General features: G+C 37.4%; 1 protein-coding gene across 1 annotated transcript in view; it reads left to right on the top strand.

Moving 5' to 3' along the window:
• LOC135087154 (disco-interacting protein 2-like) overlaps positions 1 to 20,228 on the top strand; it is a 165,973-nt gene that overhangs the window by 32,648 nt on the left and 113,097 nt on the right. The window contains exon 2 of the mRNA XM_063981988.1: positions 9,313 to 9,390. Coding sequence (XP_063838058.1) covers positions 9,313 to 9,390 — 78 coding nt within the window. The remainder of the gene's footprint in view (positions 1 to 9,312; positions 9,391 to 20,228) is intronic.

Below are 20,228 nucleotides of genomic sequence, written 5' to 3'. Positions count from 1 at the left end.
ACGAGCTTTATTAACATCGAAAAAGAGCAAATAACGCGTTCAGCGTTGAAAAATATGATCAACTCATATTTTTCAACTTAAATTTTATTCCGGCACAGTTTGCTTATAAACTTCTCCCTGGATCTATATCAAACTTTATGCATTTACGTTGCGACTTCGTAGGTTTATAGTTTTGCTAGAAGTATTTGCACGGGGACCCGAAAAGTTGTCGCTTTCCCAACGGGTGCTTAGCCTGAGATCCGTTTAGTAATGTAAAAAGTTGTCAAGATACAGAAAAGCTTTGTACAGGAGTGTTTTAATATCCTGCGTCCTTTGTCTGTCTTTTAAAGTCCTGTAAGCTGGATTTTAAGCTTGTTTGTAGCTATTTAAGAGCTGCTCAGAACCACAATGCAAGCATGATTAAGCTTTCTGCGAACGTGTGGGGTGCTCAACTAAGTTTCCGATAACTTTGCAAAGAAACTTACGAAGCATAATGCTGATGAGTTAAGTTATCTTGAATAGTAAGATTAAGTTCAGGTTCTTCGCTTGAGATGGGTAGAATTTATATTGATTAAACGCGTGTAGTGTTTTTTTATGATTGTAGTTAATTAATTGTATAGCTCAATTTAAATAATACATCTGTATTTTGTCCCATTACGTGTCACCATTGAAGTCATTCGTTCATTTTATTCTATTTTATAGAAAGCTGTGTATATTTTTGCGTCTAAAAGATGCGTAGGTAGAGCTCGGAGGATTCAATACTGAATGTAAAAATAAGCCTTTAAAAAGAAAATTTCTTCATTTTTACCGCATCTGTCTTTCAGAAGCTTGAGATATGCAATAAATATTTCAAATTCTCTGCAGCAAAAGCGCCGAGCTTCGTTGAGGTGGGACGCAAGGACGATTTAGTACCAATGAATGCTTTATAAGTAGTATAGGTGTTAAATCCTCCTAGTGCTTTGCTGCGGAGCGTCGCCCGTTAAATCATTTACTCTGACGGTGCTTGCTGTCGGTCCTTAGTTCAATAAAAAGCGAAGCTTAAAATAATATCTATCGCGCTAAATTCTACTGCAACTTTGGTAACTATTGATACAAAAAAAAAACTTAATAGTATTATCAAAAATGTTTTACTCTAGAAATAGACAAATTAAGAACCAATAAATTCCTCTAATTGAAGTGATAACGCAGTTGTCTAGTTAACAAACCAGACTTGCATTCCTTAATAGGGTTTGTACCGGAGCCGATTTGCCTTGTTAGTGCTTCGCGCGTATCGAGTGGTGGCAAAGTTTGAAGGTGTGCAGTGTGCCGAACTACCCATCCACCGCATTTGAGCGCTGCACTAACTTGATTATTATATTCTGAAGATGTGCTAATGAAGCTGCTTACTCTTCGAGTGTATATTCTAAATATGTGGCTTTGCTCGCTCGCCTGGATTTCTAGTTAGGACGAATAATAGTTATTATTTTAAAGTTCAGGTGAGATTTTTCATACATTCGTTTTTCTCTAACGCCCTGCTTCATGCCATGAATTAACTTACAGTTTTTCGCGTACATGTATTAAAATCATGGAATTATGCAGGTATTATGTAAATATCTGTACTTTTTATAGGTCAAATAAAAACTCATTTTGCAAAATAAAAGTAACAATTTATAATTAATACGCGTCGATTCACTAATCAGTATTTCGGTGTTGTAATTGAAATCATAGTTCCATGAAATCCACTTTAGAAGTCCTATTTCATCCTCTGATCCTCGATAATGCCTTCAACAGTAATGAAAAAGAGATTATCTGTTTTATTAACTCGCTTTAATATCAACGAGAAATATGAATTTCCTAGAAATAGGTACGGGAGAACAATAAATGTGAAAATGTTTTTCGCGTTGTATGGTTTAAAGTTACGGAAGCCTAATCAAATCATATCAATTGGAAAATTCGCGTTCGTTCACGTTGAAAAATTTGATAGCCAGTGAATGTATCGCCGTATTTATTCGAAAAACTGTTCGTCCAACTAGGCGCCGAACCGGTTTGAAAAACGAACTCCAACGGCTGTTCAAATGTTGCTATTTGTGTTTCACAGAGGCTGACTAATGTTTGACAAGTGTATAAGCATTTGTATGTTTTTTGGATTCCTCTATATGCTGAAATTACAAACAAGATCTTCGTATAGACTATGTCTAGACGTCACCCAGTGGATCAATCAATTGTAGAGCCGAGAGTCCACGGCGTATCAGATACAATTTTTTGGCACAGTACATAATTGTGATTGACGTGTGTAAAGCTGCTGTAGTATCTCGATGACAATCGCATCGAGTCAAATATCTTCCTTCCACCAGTTCGTCGATTCCTCACTTCGATATACTTTAGTTGTTATTTTTTACGATTGTTATTTATTAACTATTTACGAGGTAAGTTCTCTGCTTAGTTCGTAGATGTTTATAGTGATAAGTTGAAACAATTAATTTCATTCTTTGTTACATAATAAGTAGAACATATTTTTACAAACATACGTACTTATATCATGCTACCGTATCCACAATACGAGTAGTTCTTGATTATGACGAACAGTGCCACGACAATGATCTTAGATGCCTCTACGTCGCCCGCCATTGTTTCGCTTTGCATGCACTATTAATTGCAGCCATTATGGAACAATTTGCAATCACGCTAAGAGTAACCTTATATTGTCCAGGTACTGATATACGATGTATGCAAGGTTAAGTTGATTATTGCCACATATACAGTACTACTTGTTAAAATATTTGGGATTGTACGGAATGCACTTGAGATTTAATTTGAAACAATTACTTGACAAGTTTTTATATTACAAAGAAGTTATAAGCAGTCTAACACATTAAGTCAAAAATAGTTCTTTAGTATTATTCTAAAATCGATGATATGTTACTAATAAGGTGTTTCTTGGAACATATTACTGTCTTAATTTCTTCAATGCAAATAAAATAAGCACTTTGGATAAGTAATCTGATAAAAGGTTAGTTATTTAACGCGGGTATTTAAGATAATATGCAGTTAAAACCTTACATAATATGAGCTATAGATAGGTGCAGTAGGCCCGTTTCTTGAAATGCGTATAGATAAGGTCTATATTATGTATGATTAAATTATTCTATAAAAAATTAAACCTACGTGTTTGTTTGATCAGAATGGTCCTTATCAACAATAAGCATTACCTAATACAAATAATGATCCTGTCCAAAGGTTCTCGCAACAGTATTTTGTCCGGTAACCATGGAGATGGTCTCAAGCAGATTTGCAAGAAGATTAAAAAAGATGTTTACAAAATCTTTGAAGATTGGCTCATATTATAATAATGCTGATACACCACAGATGAGGGGTGCCCATCTCGTTAAGCAAAACGCCGCGCACTTCAGTTGCTCGAGGCAGCGCACGCGCAGAACATTCGCACAACGTGTATTGTGACGTTATAGTTATGAGTTTTGTGTGAGAGAAGCTTTAATAGAGCATGCAGATACATTAGTGTGAAGGGTCTCGTCGTGCCTTCGAATTATTTTATTTAATATCGAATTTATACAATTCGTTAAATATCTTCGTAATTTTGACAGTGAAACTGCGAATTTAGAAACAATAAGTACGTATAATCACACGTATATAATTTTTGAACGAGTGCTTTTGAGACAACTGAAAAATTTTTTTCCGAAAACGCGTGAAGACTAAAAATAACTACATTGTTTCTGAAATAACAATGTAAACTGGAGTTATTTTCTGCTCTACTAATGTTGTTTTAGAAATATATGTGTAGCAATTTGACTGATATTATACTAAGTACTACTAAAATTCGCTTTTTGGGACTGTGGACCTTGATGTAAAAAATCCGCTCATAATATAATTTCATCAGGGATTGATAGTGCTTAGAATATTTGAATCATCATACGGGGACTATACTGAATCCGTTTCTTTTATGTCATACGTAAGACTGCATTCGATCGTAACCTTATAATGGTAACGTTTATCGCGTCGCCTTTAGAAATCCTTTACGATGCAGCTTTAGTATACTTCCTTATTATCAAAAAGGGAATCGGCTTACACAACTTAAATATAATGCATTTCTATCTATAAATGCACTTATACAGTACTTGCATACATAATAATCAATATAAAGGCACGGGGTCTCTATCAGAAGGAACTCTAGGGGTGGAATCTCCATTGGCGTGGGTTAGCGGGCAAGGAGATATGTTGGATGGTTGACAATCACTTTCCCTACAATTTAACGTTCCACCAAACTCAACACGCTTTAAAAGATAACCTCGCAGCCGCCTGCTCACACTTGACATGACACTACTGATTGACAGTTATCTTTTTCTGCGCATCAGTCGGGTGTTACGTTTAGGAATCACAAACCTTCTGCTTTACAGATTTGTACAGATAACATAATATTAAGATTGGTACTATTAATCATCAATAATAATTTGCAGCATCTGTGTCCGGCGCCGACAAATATTTATTCAGCTATACAAATCTCCTATCAATTTGTCAGGATTTAAATTTAATCCTACGATTTCGTCGTCAAAATAACCTAAATCCATATTTTTGTATAATGTTTGTAAAAGATACACGCCCAATGTATTATTAATGATATCATACACTCAAAAGCGGTTCAAATCGGTTTGGATGCTATTTCATACACAAATTAACTTATCTGCTGTATTTTTTAGAATACAATTTACTTTATACGTGAACTGACTGGCTGTTAACATGAATGTGTGATACATTATTTAGTTTGTTACGATACCCTAGCTAGGGTAAGGTGGGGCACAATGTTACACGGGGTACAATGTTACAATGCATATTTCTCCGTCCCTTTCTATAGTTGTATGATGTTCAGCGGCTCAGTTCAGCAGCTCTTATGAGCTTAACAAACGTGTATACCAACATCATACAACTAATAGAAATTGACGGAGAAATATGCATTGTAACATTGTACCCCGTGTAACATTGTGCCCCACCTTACCCTACTATTATAGTAGCTACATGTGACTCTCATACTTTTTCCGCTTACATACAGCCCTTTTCCGACTGGATTTCGCCGATCGGGGCTAGAAAATTGAAGTTAGTTTCGAATTCGAAGATTTTTCCTCACACCCACCTAGTTGCACATTAGGTACAGCTTTGGTAGATACACAACCTAATTTCCACCTAGGCAGTTATAGCTAGTTCATATTTTTAAAAATAACATCATTTAATTTTGTAACCACCACCAGCTAAAGATAAATATTTTAAGTACATTCTCTGCCCCACACTGTTTATAGAATGTTTTCTTTGAAAATATGTCGCGTTATATCTTAATAAATGCTTCTTATATGTTACTGATTCACAATTGATAATTTAAAAATATGCCGCTAGCTATACTATGTGGTTATTTTATTATGCACTTTTGTTCGCATTGTATACCCATTGTTTCTATGATATTGTTCTGTTATAACACAATTATAATGAAGCTACAATAATTACATAAAATAATGGAGAGCAATACATAGCGCGGGTCTTTTGTATTATCCTTTGAATGTAAAAGCGCTCATTATTACGTTACAACTTTTGCTTTGTGGAAAATATTGAAATCGAAAAGTAATGCGAGAATTTCAATTACTCAAATATAGCACTTTGTAATTAACATCAACAATACATTGTTCGAGGGATCATCATAATTCTAAATATAATTTTTAATATCGGAATATTAACGAAACAGGTCAACTGACCAATAACAATGCATCATGCGCGTGATCACTGTTACTCGTCAAATAACTTGTAAACGAATTTGTGCCTTTTTTTATAACACAAGAGTTCATTATAATATCATAGGGGTTTAGTACCGCGTTACGCGTGTGTGCTAGTCGTAATGTGGATATGAATATGAAGCGACAAAATTGACGTCAGTATGACAAAGAGTAGGTGCTCATTTAACTGTTATGTGACCATGTTGCTAACCCTGCTTTGTGATCTCGGTGTCAAAAATTACGACATACCATAATATTTTTCACAATGTCATACCTATGAGGCTCATTTCTTTCACTAGAGCTGCAGGGAAAAAAGGTAGAGCGAAAATCATAAATGTATCTCCTCTACGCGTCGATAGATAGTAATAAATCGTTATCCCACTTTTATATGCTATTATCAGAGGTCAATTCGTATCTTTGAAGGTGTTGGATGTTGTTGTATTTGTTACCTTGAATATAGCACTGATCAATTTACGTGTACAATGGTGCAGACTTACAGTTACAGGTTATTTTTGCTTGGACTTGCAAGAGCCCTTGAGATATTGATAAAAACTTGACCCGTTTTTCTTAGAGTAGTATGAAGAGGAAACGGGAAACTTGTTAAAATCGTTTCATGTATCCTTTTTAGAATATCACAACAATGATCTTGTTATTGTTTCGCGCGACCGACTCCATAAGTGGACAGGACTCCAAACTAAGTACAGTAGCGACGCTCTTTATTTGATGCGAACAAGAGTTGCATAAAGTATTTAATGTGTGATAGAGAATCGAAAACTAAAAAATCAAGTAGATATTTTAGGAAATACCGCAGCAAGCACGGCTACCTTGATTGACAATATGGCTACCGCGTGATGGGCATAAATCTGATTAATTCAACAGGCCGTTAGTGCTATTAGGCACCGTTGGATGAATCCCGATTGCCAGTCAGCAGTACGTAATGCCACTTATCGGCCGGTCCGATGATCTAACGGTCTTAATTCGGCGGGCTGGACGCGACAGGAGGATAGGGGCGGCTTGTTTGCCGAGCCGTGCCCAGCCGTGGGCGATGATAGGCTGGGCGCATTTATCGGGCGCCGATAGCGATATTGGTTTAACGCTGTCACCGGATTAGATCTCGTCCTGAAAAGGCATTCGCAGATGTCTGCCCATTTAAAATTGAAACGTTAAAAGTTATAGACTAAGAGCTAGTGAACGCCGGACCTACGCCATTTTATAAAAGCTGAAAGTTTGTCAGATAGGTTGATAGAATGTTGGTGAATCATGAAGTTTGGGTCATCGTGGCTTTGGTAGCTATCCTAAAAAAACTATCTGGCAAGGTGTTAGAACTGTCAAAACTGTCTGGCTGATGAGGAATCTACTTCTAATTATTGCCCAAATATTACATATAAAAATCAGCTTTTATGGTATTCTAGTCTATTACGGTATAATTGGTATTTTAGTTTATTACGTCAGTATAAATTGGATGCTCTGTATCCTAATCTGTAGCGTCGCATACGCAGTTGCATTGATTAAACCGCGCGGCACCGGGATCCGTCCCCTAGTTGTGACATTGACGCGCATTATTGTTTATTGTAACAACTGTCGCCTGAAATGATTGTGTGAATCTAGTCTAGGTGTGATATAACCTTTGTCTGTCTTTGTTATCTAATTATTTACTTACAGTCTATGTACCCATTTATAGTTTAACCCAGAGCGTTTACATAGGGGGACCGAGTAGAGTTGTATAATGAAGATTTTTGGAAATTTATTAACTCTATCAGCGAGCTCGCAATAGCGCGCATTTGGTAGCTCGAGAATTGAACTAAAAACGCGCATTGTTACGAGCTCGCTAGCACTTAATAAGTTCCCAAAAATCGACAATGTCACAACTCTCCTCGGTCTCCTCTAATATCTATCTGTCTAATAAATGCTCAAGCTTTCGGTATAAATTGCTAACCTTGATGTGGAAAATAATTTATTCATCACAAGACTAACTTAGGGGTAAAACGGCGCAAGTAATTGGTTATTTGAGAATGCAAATGTCAATATTGCACATGCCCTTAGATGTTCCACGAATATGCAAATTGAAATGCTCAGCTTAGCGCACAACGCTTAGGTACGATAATATTAATATTGTTAAGTGAATGAATGAATGGTTGTAGCGGCAAGTGATTGAAATTAGGGTATCTACTCGTAGTCTTCTTGATATCCTAATAAGTAAGATATGTATATTTATATTTTATTTATTAGATATACGTCTAAAAGATTAACAAATATCATTAAAGTAAACATTTGGGAAAATGTAATAACCTATAGGTGAATTTGAAAATATTCAGTTCTGGTATAAATGTGTTGTAGAAGATTCAACTCTCAAAGATATTCAAATTGGAATTCTATTCGGTTTGCATCTATTTCAAAGCTACTTGCAAATGCATTCAGAGTTTCAAACTTGAGTTGAATAGTGCCAGTGCTGTGACTGCCCGTAGATGGGACGGTTACCTCTCATTCACGGATCCCAACAATACCTACTGCCATGCAAAGTAATCTGGGGTCTGCCAGACGCTGCAGTTGTATTTATCTGTCTAGACTACAGAGTAACGATGCCCCAGACCCATAGCTCTCTTCCAGGTATTGTCAATTTGTTCCAAAGTTCGGGACATGGCATGGTGGATTTGGTTGCTAAAACATGAGTAAGGCCTTTAGACCCCGTACAAATAAGTTATTTAATTGATTCCATGACGCAGTGCCGCCCACAAAGCAAGGATTACATCATCATGTAGATACATAATTAGAGTTACAAATTACGTTATGTGAGTACATAGAATACGTCTGCAGTTAGCCGCGAGCCCGCGACTAATAAAAAAACTAATTCTGCGATGACGTTCTAGTTTTTGTATACCTAAATTACAGATTTTGTCTTTTTGCGACTGTTTACATATTTTTGCACAAACAATATCAGATTGTTGAACTCTTGTAATGTTTATTTATAAGAAGACAAATCAGATTAGATTCTTTTAAAATTCAGCAAGTGTGCTATCATATATTTTTAATGAAAAATAGCTGCATTTGACCTCAGTCTCAACTGATGGTAATTGACGATGAGGTCTCGAACTTTTATTTGGGCTCTGAGTTTGCAAAGTGAGCCAAATGGACGAGCTGTGGCGTGTGGGTCATCGGTCGGGGCGTTTACCTTATTTTACGAGTGGAGCCGCCAGAGGTCGCCGTCTGCGCCCCTCTCCCTTCCACACTCATTAGGGGCAGTCTCTCCTCACACGTCTGTTCTGCTCCAAGTCGGCAAAGCCGTAAAAGTACGGTCCTACAACTCAAAGTAAACTAGATAACAATGTACTAAACTTTGACTAGATCTGCGACGGCTGATACTCAAGAATTCATATTAACAACTCTGTCAACTTGAGTCTCTCTATAATATTAGAAACTTATCCGTATCTGTAACTTGTACCCGTATCCTTAGTTACTCATACATTCTTACAACTCCAACGCTAACTCTACCAACTTCTTGTACTCGAGAGTAATACATTTTACGATAGCTTGTTTTTTTTTCTTTATGAGAAGCAAATACTTAAATGTATTTTTTTCTTTCCAGGTGACATCACACAGAAAGGCTATGAGAAGAAGCGATCGCGGCTCCTCACGCCATACATTCCACAACAACCGCCCCAAGGTAAGCGCGCGGTTCGACTGAAACGCAATCGCTGCTAACACCGCCTCAACTAAACACAGGGCCACCTGTCATGACCCGCGAGTACTGGCTTCGCTTTCCAATTCGAATTAATCACTGACATCATGTTCTAATGAGCTTCCCAGTACTTACGAGTCCAAGGTCGCGACAGAAGCGTCGCCGGGGTCAAGTGTCAATTGGTCGCCGTCGATGGACGCTGGACGTTCGCGAAACGATCGTCGCCGCATCGGCACTGCTCCGATTCCGCAACGAGGGTCAAACGGAAAGGCCATCTTGAATCTGGACCCTCGACTGTACAAATTTAGAACGCCCAGTTCAATGAACCGCATTTATTTTAATCTTTCTAGAATAATTCAGACTTTCGTTTGTTATTAGTCTCGTGTCACAACGATCTATTTTAAAAGGCCATTATTATTTTTTCGGTCGAGCGGTCTAAATTATCAAAATAATGAGGTTGGCCTTCAGAGTATACTCGTATCTACATAAAAACAGTCCGAGTAATTTATCCTTATGAACAAACGTCCAGCGTGAATTGATTGCGATTTTTTATTTCGTTTTTGTTTTTATTTTATATCCTTAGTTATTATTTAAATATGGTTTAGTTAGTCGGTTGGCCACTAGCACTTCAACCACACTTTATCACCATGGTACTAAACTCGACTTATGGCACGTAATGTTAAATCATAGCACTGTTGGACAGCTTACCTGCTTTCGGTGCATCTGGCTAACGAAGCCCGAGGTGAAACGTGATTAAACGTTTATGAAATTAAAACGGTTGCTGAGTACTTCCTTAATACTCGAAGCGTCGGGCAGTTAGTTTTTGTACGCGTTGGCAAATGATTGTAATCAGTTTTTGGTTATGGTTTGTAACCCTGACCTTTGCGGAAATGCTCTATTTAAATTCAAAACGTTGTTTTTATTTTGTGACAATTACGGACTGAACTACACAATTCATAATTACGCTACATAATGTAACGCTAGCGATATAATGTACTTACGTTTTAATTCGTATTTAGTTGTTTCTTAATTCATTGGATTAGTTGCACGTTCGTCATTGCAGGCCGTATTCATATTTTCCGAACGATGTGAGATGCGGCGATTCAAACGAGCCGTTAACAATTAATCGATCCTCGATTAAGCGGCGCGTGGTATTGTGCTTGTGAAGGTATTATCACATCGCGCGGCCACAATAACCCCTAAACTTTAACTACATAATAATTCATAGAACATACACTATTCCTTAAAAAATTAACCCTTTTGTCTTTAACCCTTTTGCCTCTATATCATCCTTAATAGGTGAGAGCCAGATCCGACTTTTCAGCATTTTTTAAACATTTCTGTCATCAAGTAAAAAAACAGGTTACAAAAAGCTTAACAAAGTACGGAAAGTTAGTTTGCAGGAATCTTTCTACAAATTCAAAATACCGGCAGAGCTAAGGCAAATCGTAATTCAATTTCATCTCAATTTCAACTACTCCTGAACTTCACGGTAGCCTGTAACTCGCACCGAGCCGAGTGATATCTTGCCGGTTAGCATCAGGCGTATTTTCCGTGCGATTTCCGCACGCTGCGAAAACCCTCGGTTAACTAGGTTTGAATTTTGGCTGACTCGGCTACCGGTTAGGTACGGCGGGAGATTAATTCGCACCGTGTAAATCAAGTAGTAATGCTTTTTACAAACAGTACAAACTGACATGAGTCGTCGACTTTTTGTCGGCGACTTCACATCATCAGTATTTTTTTTGACAGTTGCTATTACTGTCAATGCGACCGTCACTATGACAACCGGTGATGTGTGTTGTTCTCAAGTGTGGTCTTCAGATTAATATCGTTGCGGGAAAAATTTGACCTTCCCTGGTTGGGTTTTTATTGGCGGTCATGCTGGCTACAAAGGACTTGCAACGGTGGGAACGAGAGGTGGGAATAGTCCCGTTATTGGTTCTTTACAAACATATCCCTCGCTACGCATCCTCGCACATCTCTGGTGGAAACGCAGCCTAAGGGGAGAGGGCGATCCGATGCCTGGCTGATTGAGCCGGCAAACCAAACGCGGATGTCTGCTAACGAGGTTATCGGCTGTGGAAATTGTCGATCATGAAACTAATTGCAGATGCAGTACATATTAATTGCCTCTTAAGGCAGTAAGTGTATGTGATCTTAATTACAATCAAATTACGTAAAAAAATCTACTTAAGATCAAAGCTTCCTATAGTTTAAATTGCAATTTTATTTAGAACTGATTGCGTTGGAGTAATAAGATTTATATTACGTTTTTCTTTGTAAAACTACGCCATTCTAATTAGTCACCCCTTTTTAATCCTCAAAGGGGTTTTGAGTTAACTGCGAAGAAGGGTGCACTCACGTACATTGATAATAAGCCAGAAATGTTGTACAGAAATCAATATCACCCACACCCTTTCAGAAGTTAAACAAAAATTAACATACCTAATTTAGTACAAGGTGAGCTGGCCTACTCGCGTTATATGACGAGCTCGGGCATATTAGTGGCAGTACGATACAAAAAATCACGTGAAAACGTGGACTGATTATATTATTGACTGGAATTGAATATATTTTTTCCAAATTAATCAGAAGCTTGATCTACGTACGTAAATAAAGTACTTTCTATAAAAATCAAAAGATCTTCGTTTCTTGGGAAAAAGCAATTATTAATTTAATTTGAGGAGATTGAGAGAAATGATAAAGATGAAACAGATCTAATAATTTTGTGAAGCAATATTATTATTTCTAATTTCAATTTACTGAGGTAATTTCTTAGCTAAATTAAAATATTTTTAGGCTTGATGTTCTTAAGCTCTATCATTGAAAAATAAATGAAAAGTAATCAGTAATGAGATGTGACGTAACAGTTATGATAGGTTTCTTCGTTATCTTTCGATGGCCCACGCGCCCTTCCCGTTGTGATGGGAAGGTAAACACGAGGGTCCTTCATTTAATTTGGCGCCCATGCTGTCTCCGACTTAGCGACGTCTCGCCGCATCGTCTGCATATACGGTTATTATGTTACATGACTTACATGCGTAACCTTTAACCATAGGTATTGATGAGATTCTACTGGTAGGTACTGTACAAAAGTATTTGAGAATTAAAAAGATTTCTGCTGATTCGTTTGTGGAATATCGGTACTAATAGCTCAGTAGCTTGGTAGAAATCGACATTAAAATAGCAAATCATGAACTGATGTAGTTCATATTTTTGATATGTTTTATGGACCAGTTAAGAGTATGTAAATTAAAATTTGCCACTGGCATACCACATATAAAAAAAAACGGAAGTGTCAGTACAGAAAGCTTTGCTATTTGTCTTTATTGTGGTTATCTTTGAAAACAGCGAGTAGAATGCGGGCGCTAACTTTTTGATAAACCAACCCTCGACAGTACATTTTGCAATTGTTGAACAACTCGCCTTTTCCAGTCTGGGACGTGTCGCTTCGTCGGCAAATACGATATCATGTTACATTCCTATCGCCCGGTGTGATGTCATGCCAGGCATACCTTCGATTCATACAGAACTATTTGCACAAACTGGGGCGAGGGAGGGATGGATGGTGCGCATGTTTGGAAATCTGTGTGCGGAGTAAGAAAGTGCGCAAATACAAAGTTTTGAGACGGATATAAACTGTATGCATTGTTATAATGTAACTCAGCTGTTAGCAGTTATAAACTTAATGCAAACTGCATCATTGCATCTATCTATTTACCTTAACTAGATTTACAGATCGGTGGTGCGATCCGGACTAACTTCTGACTCTCCAAACTTCGTCGTATCAATAAGCGCTGAACAGCTGTACGGAGCTTGAACTTCATCATAATGTACATAATATAAATTAGATTGAGATTTGAAGAACATATTTAAATTGGCCAAGAGATATTATGTGAATAAAAACAGTTTTCCCCAAAACTACTCTTTACATAGCTTGGCTTTTGTGCGTGCTGTTGTCAGCGATTCAAGGCACATTGCGCTGGAACAATACTAGAACAATAGACGTTTTCTTTTGCACCATTTCAAAGCCCGCCCGTGTTCTTCTGCCTAATGTTTTCAGATAAACGTTTCTATAGCTGCACCGGTTATTTTTTGACGGTGCAGCGTTCAAAAACGCCCCTTCATTTGTTTCTGTTGTCGGCGCGTTATTGGGTTTGCGCAAACAAGATTATGGAGCACTACACGGCTCCGCTCGCGTGCCCGGAGCAGGTGACGTCTCGTTACACCAGGACAATTATTATTTTTTGGCCCTCAGTATTATTTTTCACGGTGCGCCAACGTCCAATTTATGATTTCAGAGGCAATTAAAATTTTATTTTCCCGGAACCCCTCTGCGCAGTTTTCCATTGAGCTTCCCTTTGTGCTGTGATAAACTCAACTCAATGCAATATTGCAAGCCATCATGCGATGACGTTTATTCAAATAGCCTTTTTTAAATCGATTACATTTGGTCAACTGACCTTGACGTAACGACCTCGAAAGGGAGATAATTGTAATAACTTACGGTCAAATTATTCGGTGAGGACATCGCGTTCCGATACGATAAAAAATTCAGACCAATTTGCCCTAAACCACGCGTGCCGGTTCGCAAATGGACCGATGCGGTGTTCTGCTGGACTCGATTGCTTTTCACTACTACTCGAGAGTTGTCGCTCCAGAGTGAACGCATTCTTAACTTCATATAAGTTACACAATCGACGCAAGCGAATACCGAATAAGTATTATAATTTAACCATTTAGCTGCATTTTTCCGTGAAATCTGATAAATTAAGTCTAAATCAGTGAAATTGCACGTGTTCTAGTGTGACGCACCAGGTACGTCACACTAGACCAGTTAAGTCCAAAGAGTATGGTGCAAACAGTTGTCGTTAATCTATCTTTGTTTAATTGGATTGGACGTGTCTTGCTTTGCACTCACGATTGACTCGCCCTAATGAGATGTAACACAATGCGTTTGCTATGTGTGTATGACAAGTATTATATTATCGTATTAACCTTTAATGCAAATAAAAACTACGAATGTTATAGGACATGAAATATCTAATTTGTCTAAGTTGTCTGTTCATTTGAACCAGTAGGAAACAATGAAAACAGTAGGTATATCAATTATTCTGTGCTTGAGCGCAGAATAATAATACGTTCTGATCTCGCGCACCGCCGAATGTAAAAAACGACCGGAACAATGGGCAAGCGCCTTTTGTGCATCGCTAAATAGATTGTCAATATTGCAGCGGCGAGGTCGAAACAAAAGGTTAAGGTGCTCCCCCACCGGGAGCATTCGCGTGTAATGTAACGTTACAGATTCCAGCATTACATCGGTGAGGGAGGAAAACCGACCATTGCAGCGCGCACCTTGTAATGATACAAAACGAATATTACACAAGTGAATAAAAAACCGAACATTACAATGCGCATCTTATAATACAATAATACTTGCCCGCATAGTCAAATCTCTATTGTTACACGAGAATGCTCGTCAGTCAAGGAGGTAGTATTGTAATGTACTTAATGCTAAAAGTTGTAATTAATGTTACATTACATGCAAATGTTCGCTAGTCAGGGAGGTAAATTGTAATAGATCAAAGTCGAATCTATAATGTTACATTACACGTGAAAAAGGAACTTATAAAATAAGCATTCAAATACACAAAGAAAGGTTGAGAGAGTTTACTTGCAATGTTACTTTTCTTGGAATCATCGAAGTGTTTGAAATGTTAAAGGGAACTAACTGCTTCCTCAGTTCGTTTTCCGCCATTTCCATGCTACCTAGTATTCATAAAAATCACTTGGTGGCAGAAAGGAAGTTACATAGTTTAGTTATTTCCCGAGTGCAATGAAACATTTTAACGAGCCAATAACATAGCATAAAAGTAGTGATGCTTTCACTATAGAAGTATTTATATTATAATATTTTTCGAATTAATTGGTAGTATGTTAAAAGGGTGGGTAATTTATTTCATTATGTTAGTTTATATACGCATATTATTGTGTTGGAACTGTCTGCTCGATTACAAAATTTATTTGCGTGTTAAATGTCGTTTTTTGATTGTCAAGTATTTCAAATCAAATCAAAAACATTTATTTCTTAAAAAGTGGTAACAAGATATTAAATACAAACAGGTTCAGCACCTTCTGCCACTAGTGGCGTAGAAATATTTACATTATAGCATTAAGTATACATAATTATAAACCATTCATATTATTTCATTAATTAAATAGGTATTACATTGGTATATTATTATTTGTTATATTGCCAGGCTATCGATAGGTTCGTGTTTTCTATTTGTCGAACGAGAGTTATCAATATATCGATATTAAATAGTATTAATCGATATCGATACTCAAAATGAGGATACTTAGGCAACTCTACGTATTTTATTGAAAGGTCCAGTCCAAAGCCGATGCACTGAAGCCACGTGCCAGCCAACCTGTACTCAATTTGAACTTTTGAAGTAAGCTTTGAGCACGGAGTGCGAATTTACCCTAAGCTCCTCTAGTTTAACGTCAATTCACTCACTCAGTGTTTAGACGACGGCAAGAGCTTAACACGGGAACAAAATCTTGTATAATTTTAATAGAGCTATTTTGCGACGAAAATATACAGTCAGCGTCAAATAGTTCGTGACATCCAGTGAAAAAATATTACAACACAGCCTTATTCCAATTGTAATAAAGACGTGTTGCGACCTTATTGGCTACTTTGGGTGTCATAACTATTTGATGCTGACTCTGACGTTCTGTTATACTACACTTTACTGCTATACTACACTTTACTGCTATACTATACTTTGTGTGGGTCGTATTCTATCACTGAAACTATCGTATAGACGAGGGTTAGAGTGATTTCGCGCAAAGCCCGTCCGTATCTGTCAAACCACGGATTTAGAAAACTACTAGCTAGAGTAATCGAATGACGGAAATCGAATGTAGTGCGTTAACTGCAAACCATACAACTAGTTCTACGACTACTCCGGAATTTTCACGAATTCGGATCAGGCGTAGTGAGCGCGAAACAGCTCTTAACCATAAAGTTCGAAATAGAGCAACAACCACGAGCTGTCAAACGAAACAGATTTTGGATGACACTGAATATAATTTATGTGTCACTTGATTATTTCACTGTTTTGTACAATAAATCAATCACTGAACCATTCATCACGTTTCTGAAGCACTATTTGTCATAAACATCGACGATTTCACTCACGTAAAATCTGAAAATATCTCAAGAGTTCAAATTTTCAGCGCGCCTCTTGCCTCAAAACTGTTAAATAGTTGCAAAACGGTCCTGTTTGACATGACGGCGACGGCATCACGCATCTCTTTTTAACACACAATGTTGCTGCTAGTTACATCTCGCTCGCTCAGTTCTTTGTTGGTCTATTCCGCTAGGTATACTAACTTTATGCTCTTAACGTGAGATCCTTACACCAACAAATACAGAAATGTATTTTCTGCTAATCTAATTGGTGGTGAGTCAGCGGTGCCGGCGGCACTACAGATGGTTGGTACGACCTGCTGTAAAAGAAAATACATACATAGAAAGGAGGGATGACTAAGGCGGTTATCACACTGCGCCGCGCTCCGCCGCGGAGCGCGTGATTTCATATAAAAAATCACGCGCGCGGACGTGTTGTCAGTGTGAAGTGCCGCGCGTGTTTTCCATACAAACTGAGGTACTTGCATACAATTATTAAATCTGTCGCCCCGCGCTCCGCGACGGAGCGCGGCGCAGTGTGATAACCGCCTAATTCAGTATAAATATACAGGTTGTAAGGAACCGACAAAAACTTGAATCGTGACTCGTTAGTTTTTCCGAAAATTAAATTGCTACTTTATTTATAAGAATATCTTTATTATTTTGAAGGAATCCGATCTGTAGCATTGTCAAAGTGTACTTCAACAAAGCGCCATCCTGCCACCTTTATCAGGTCGTCGCAGTCTATCAAACGTTTTTAAGACTGTCATTTGTTTATCCTAGAGATCATCGACAATCTTTCAAGTAAAGTCATTAGACACGTGTCTGTCATTACAAATTAGGATAGAGAATTAGTATTACTACGCAGAATCCAAAATGTTCCATTAATTTGGAAACAAACTACGTTACAAATTGGCTCAAACCGAGATAAGTCTTTCAGTTTTCTTTTCTTACCCTTTATGCAATTAAAAATAGTTTTTCTGACACTAGAAATTATGTTTAATTGTTTGAAATATTGCTAGTTTCGATCGCAACTCTACAACGCACTTCATAAAAACTCATTTATTTTTGCAAATAGACTTTTAAAAAGCACTTTTACACGTCCTAATATTAACCCTACCACTGCTTCAGGACAATGAATGGGCCAGTGCTGAGAAGAAGCAAAGCAAGAAACTCAGTCACTATTTCTTCTTTCAAGAAATGAAACATTTATGTGAAATGAGCGTAATAAAAGAAACTACCTACCTGCTTCAAGTTTCTTTATACGCCGGTAGTGGAAAATGCACAGGATATTCAGTCTGTAATTTAGTACTGAAGCGGAAATAGACTGGAGACAGCCTCTATGTCCTCCGGTCTCAGACGTCTGTGTGTGGGTAGATTTAGATTTAGATACCATTTGAAAAGTATTTATTTGAAATCATATTTTCCTAACTGTTCATGTTATCCAACGTTGATCTTTCATTGCATGATTGTTAATTATTCATTATTGGATCTATTTTTTCTAAACAAGTAAAATACTATTTTTTTAGTAGGTACATGTAGCCTTCCTGCCCATCGTGCATTGTTTTTATATGCCCAACTACTATTAGTATAGTATTGGATGGGTTATTATCATCGTCATCACCATAACATTATATTACGTAGAATTCTTTAACTTACCGTATTATTTGCTCAAGTGCTTAAATTGTAAGATTAATATAGAAATACGACAATTTCATGCATCTTGTCTTATCGCACGTTTATTTAACCGGTTCTCAAAATTATTTTATGACTGCCATAACAACTACTTACCTGTATTGTCAGTCTGAGGCTCAGTTGAAATTGTTATGCTGCTAGCTTCTAGAATGGCAATATAATTGTTTTATCAAGATCAACAAGCCCATCCAATATAATGAAACTCTGTAGCGCCATACGAATGCCAACTACTAGTACTAGACGAATTTTAATAGCCGATAGATTATTGCCCGGTTCTAGGTCGATTAAAGATGCAGTGTGCATTCAATCGGCGAGTATAGTCGGCTGTCTTGCAAGTTCGATATGTGAGTCACGTCTTGGTGCATTTAACCTGTACGACGTATTTTGTTGTCTTAAATAAATATGTACTGTCAGTAATTTTTAGTCCATGACATCTCGTGAACCCCTCCAATCATCCTAATTATGCTCTGTTAGGATAGGATTCACCACAATAGGCGACAACGGACGTGGACAAGATAGCGGGGATCGAATTACCGAACCACGGTAGACCAACACTGACACCTTTGGGATATATCGCTTTAGGAATCACAAAGGTTTTATACAGTAAAATACAGTTTGATAAATATACATTCGATTGACGTAAATATTATACGTGACGTATGTAAAAAGAAAGATCACTGATTGACTCACTCATCACGAAATCTCAAACTACAAATGCTAGGAGTCTCAGGTGGTCCTTTTAGAACGTAGGTGCTCACTAAGACGGGATTTTGCAAAATTCGACCCCTAAGGGGGTAAAACCGCGTCCACGCGTACGAAGTCGTGGGCGGCCGCTAGTATCATATGTTTGTATTGAGACAGTAAAGAAGTCAACCAAGAGGTTACTGTGAGTCCCACTGCAGAACCGACAACATTACCCAGCTAGATGACGCGTGCTCAGTACAGGTTCGGAATACGAATGAGGTGACGTGATCCGTTTGAGTTTGAGATCTGCGCAAAATGATTGCTGCACTTGACTTTTGTTCATTTCACTCGATCACCGTAGGTGCTAATGTGTCAGAGAGAGACAGATAGACTCGTTGATATCGCGGGTTCGGAGAATCGCTGAAACCTCCAGTTCAAAATTACTAATACCGATGATCCACACTATTTTTTCTATGTGCAAAATGGAAATGTCATACTTGATGTACATTTTAAACTTAATAAAATTGACAAGATATCGTATTAATTACTGCTAAATTATAGTAGGTAATAAAGTAGAAAAAATACTGAGTAGATTTTTTTTACGTTTATTTCACAAGTCAATTTGAATTATAAAACAAATAAATACGTGTCGAACAACCTTATGCACATATTAGAAATCAAACGATTTGGTAAAAAAAAAATAACCAACACAACGGATACATCAATGATTCAGTTAATTCTCGAGCTAGCCCTCAAAGTACGCGTTAGGGAAATCAAGTTGAAAGCTAGTTTTCAAATAATTAACACAGCTGCAATTAGCGAGGTGTATGATTGTATAGTTTCGCGTGTGCAAAGCTGCGTCCTTGCTTAATGGTCTTGGAGTGAACACTCGCTAAATGGCGAGATATGAAAAACCCAAGGTATATTGTAAATTATTTAAAGATTGTTAATTTGTGACTTACCTCTAACATCTAGAAACAGAATGTTGAGATGATAAGTTGAAGAGAACTCATCATATCCATTGGAAGAGAAGAAAAAAAGGGGAACAAATAGTTTGTTGAAACTTGCAACCTCAGGAAAGTATTATACAAACTACTATGCTTGCTTAGGTAATTATACAAACGATCATAAATAGGCACAAATTAATAAAGTAAATCGGAGTGAATCGCTATAGAAATTGCAATTCATTTTAACGTCTCGCCGACTCTAAGAATACATATTGCTGGTTATTTTAACTTCGTAA

Source organism: Ostrinia nubilalis, chromosome Z (genome assembly GCF_963855985.1).
Source record: "Ostrinia nubilalis chromosome Z, ilOstNubi1.1, whole genome shotgun sequence".
Lineage (NCBI taxonomy): Eukaryota > Metazoa > Arthropoda > Insecta > Lepidoptera > Crambidae > Ostrinia > Ostrinia nubilalis.
This window is presented reverse-complemented; position numbering and strand designations above follow the sequence as displayed.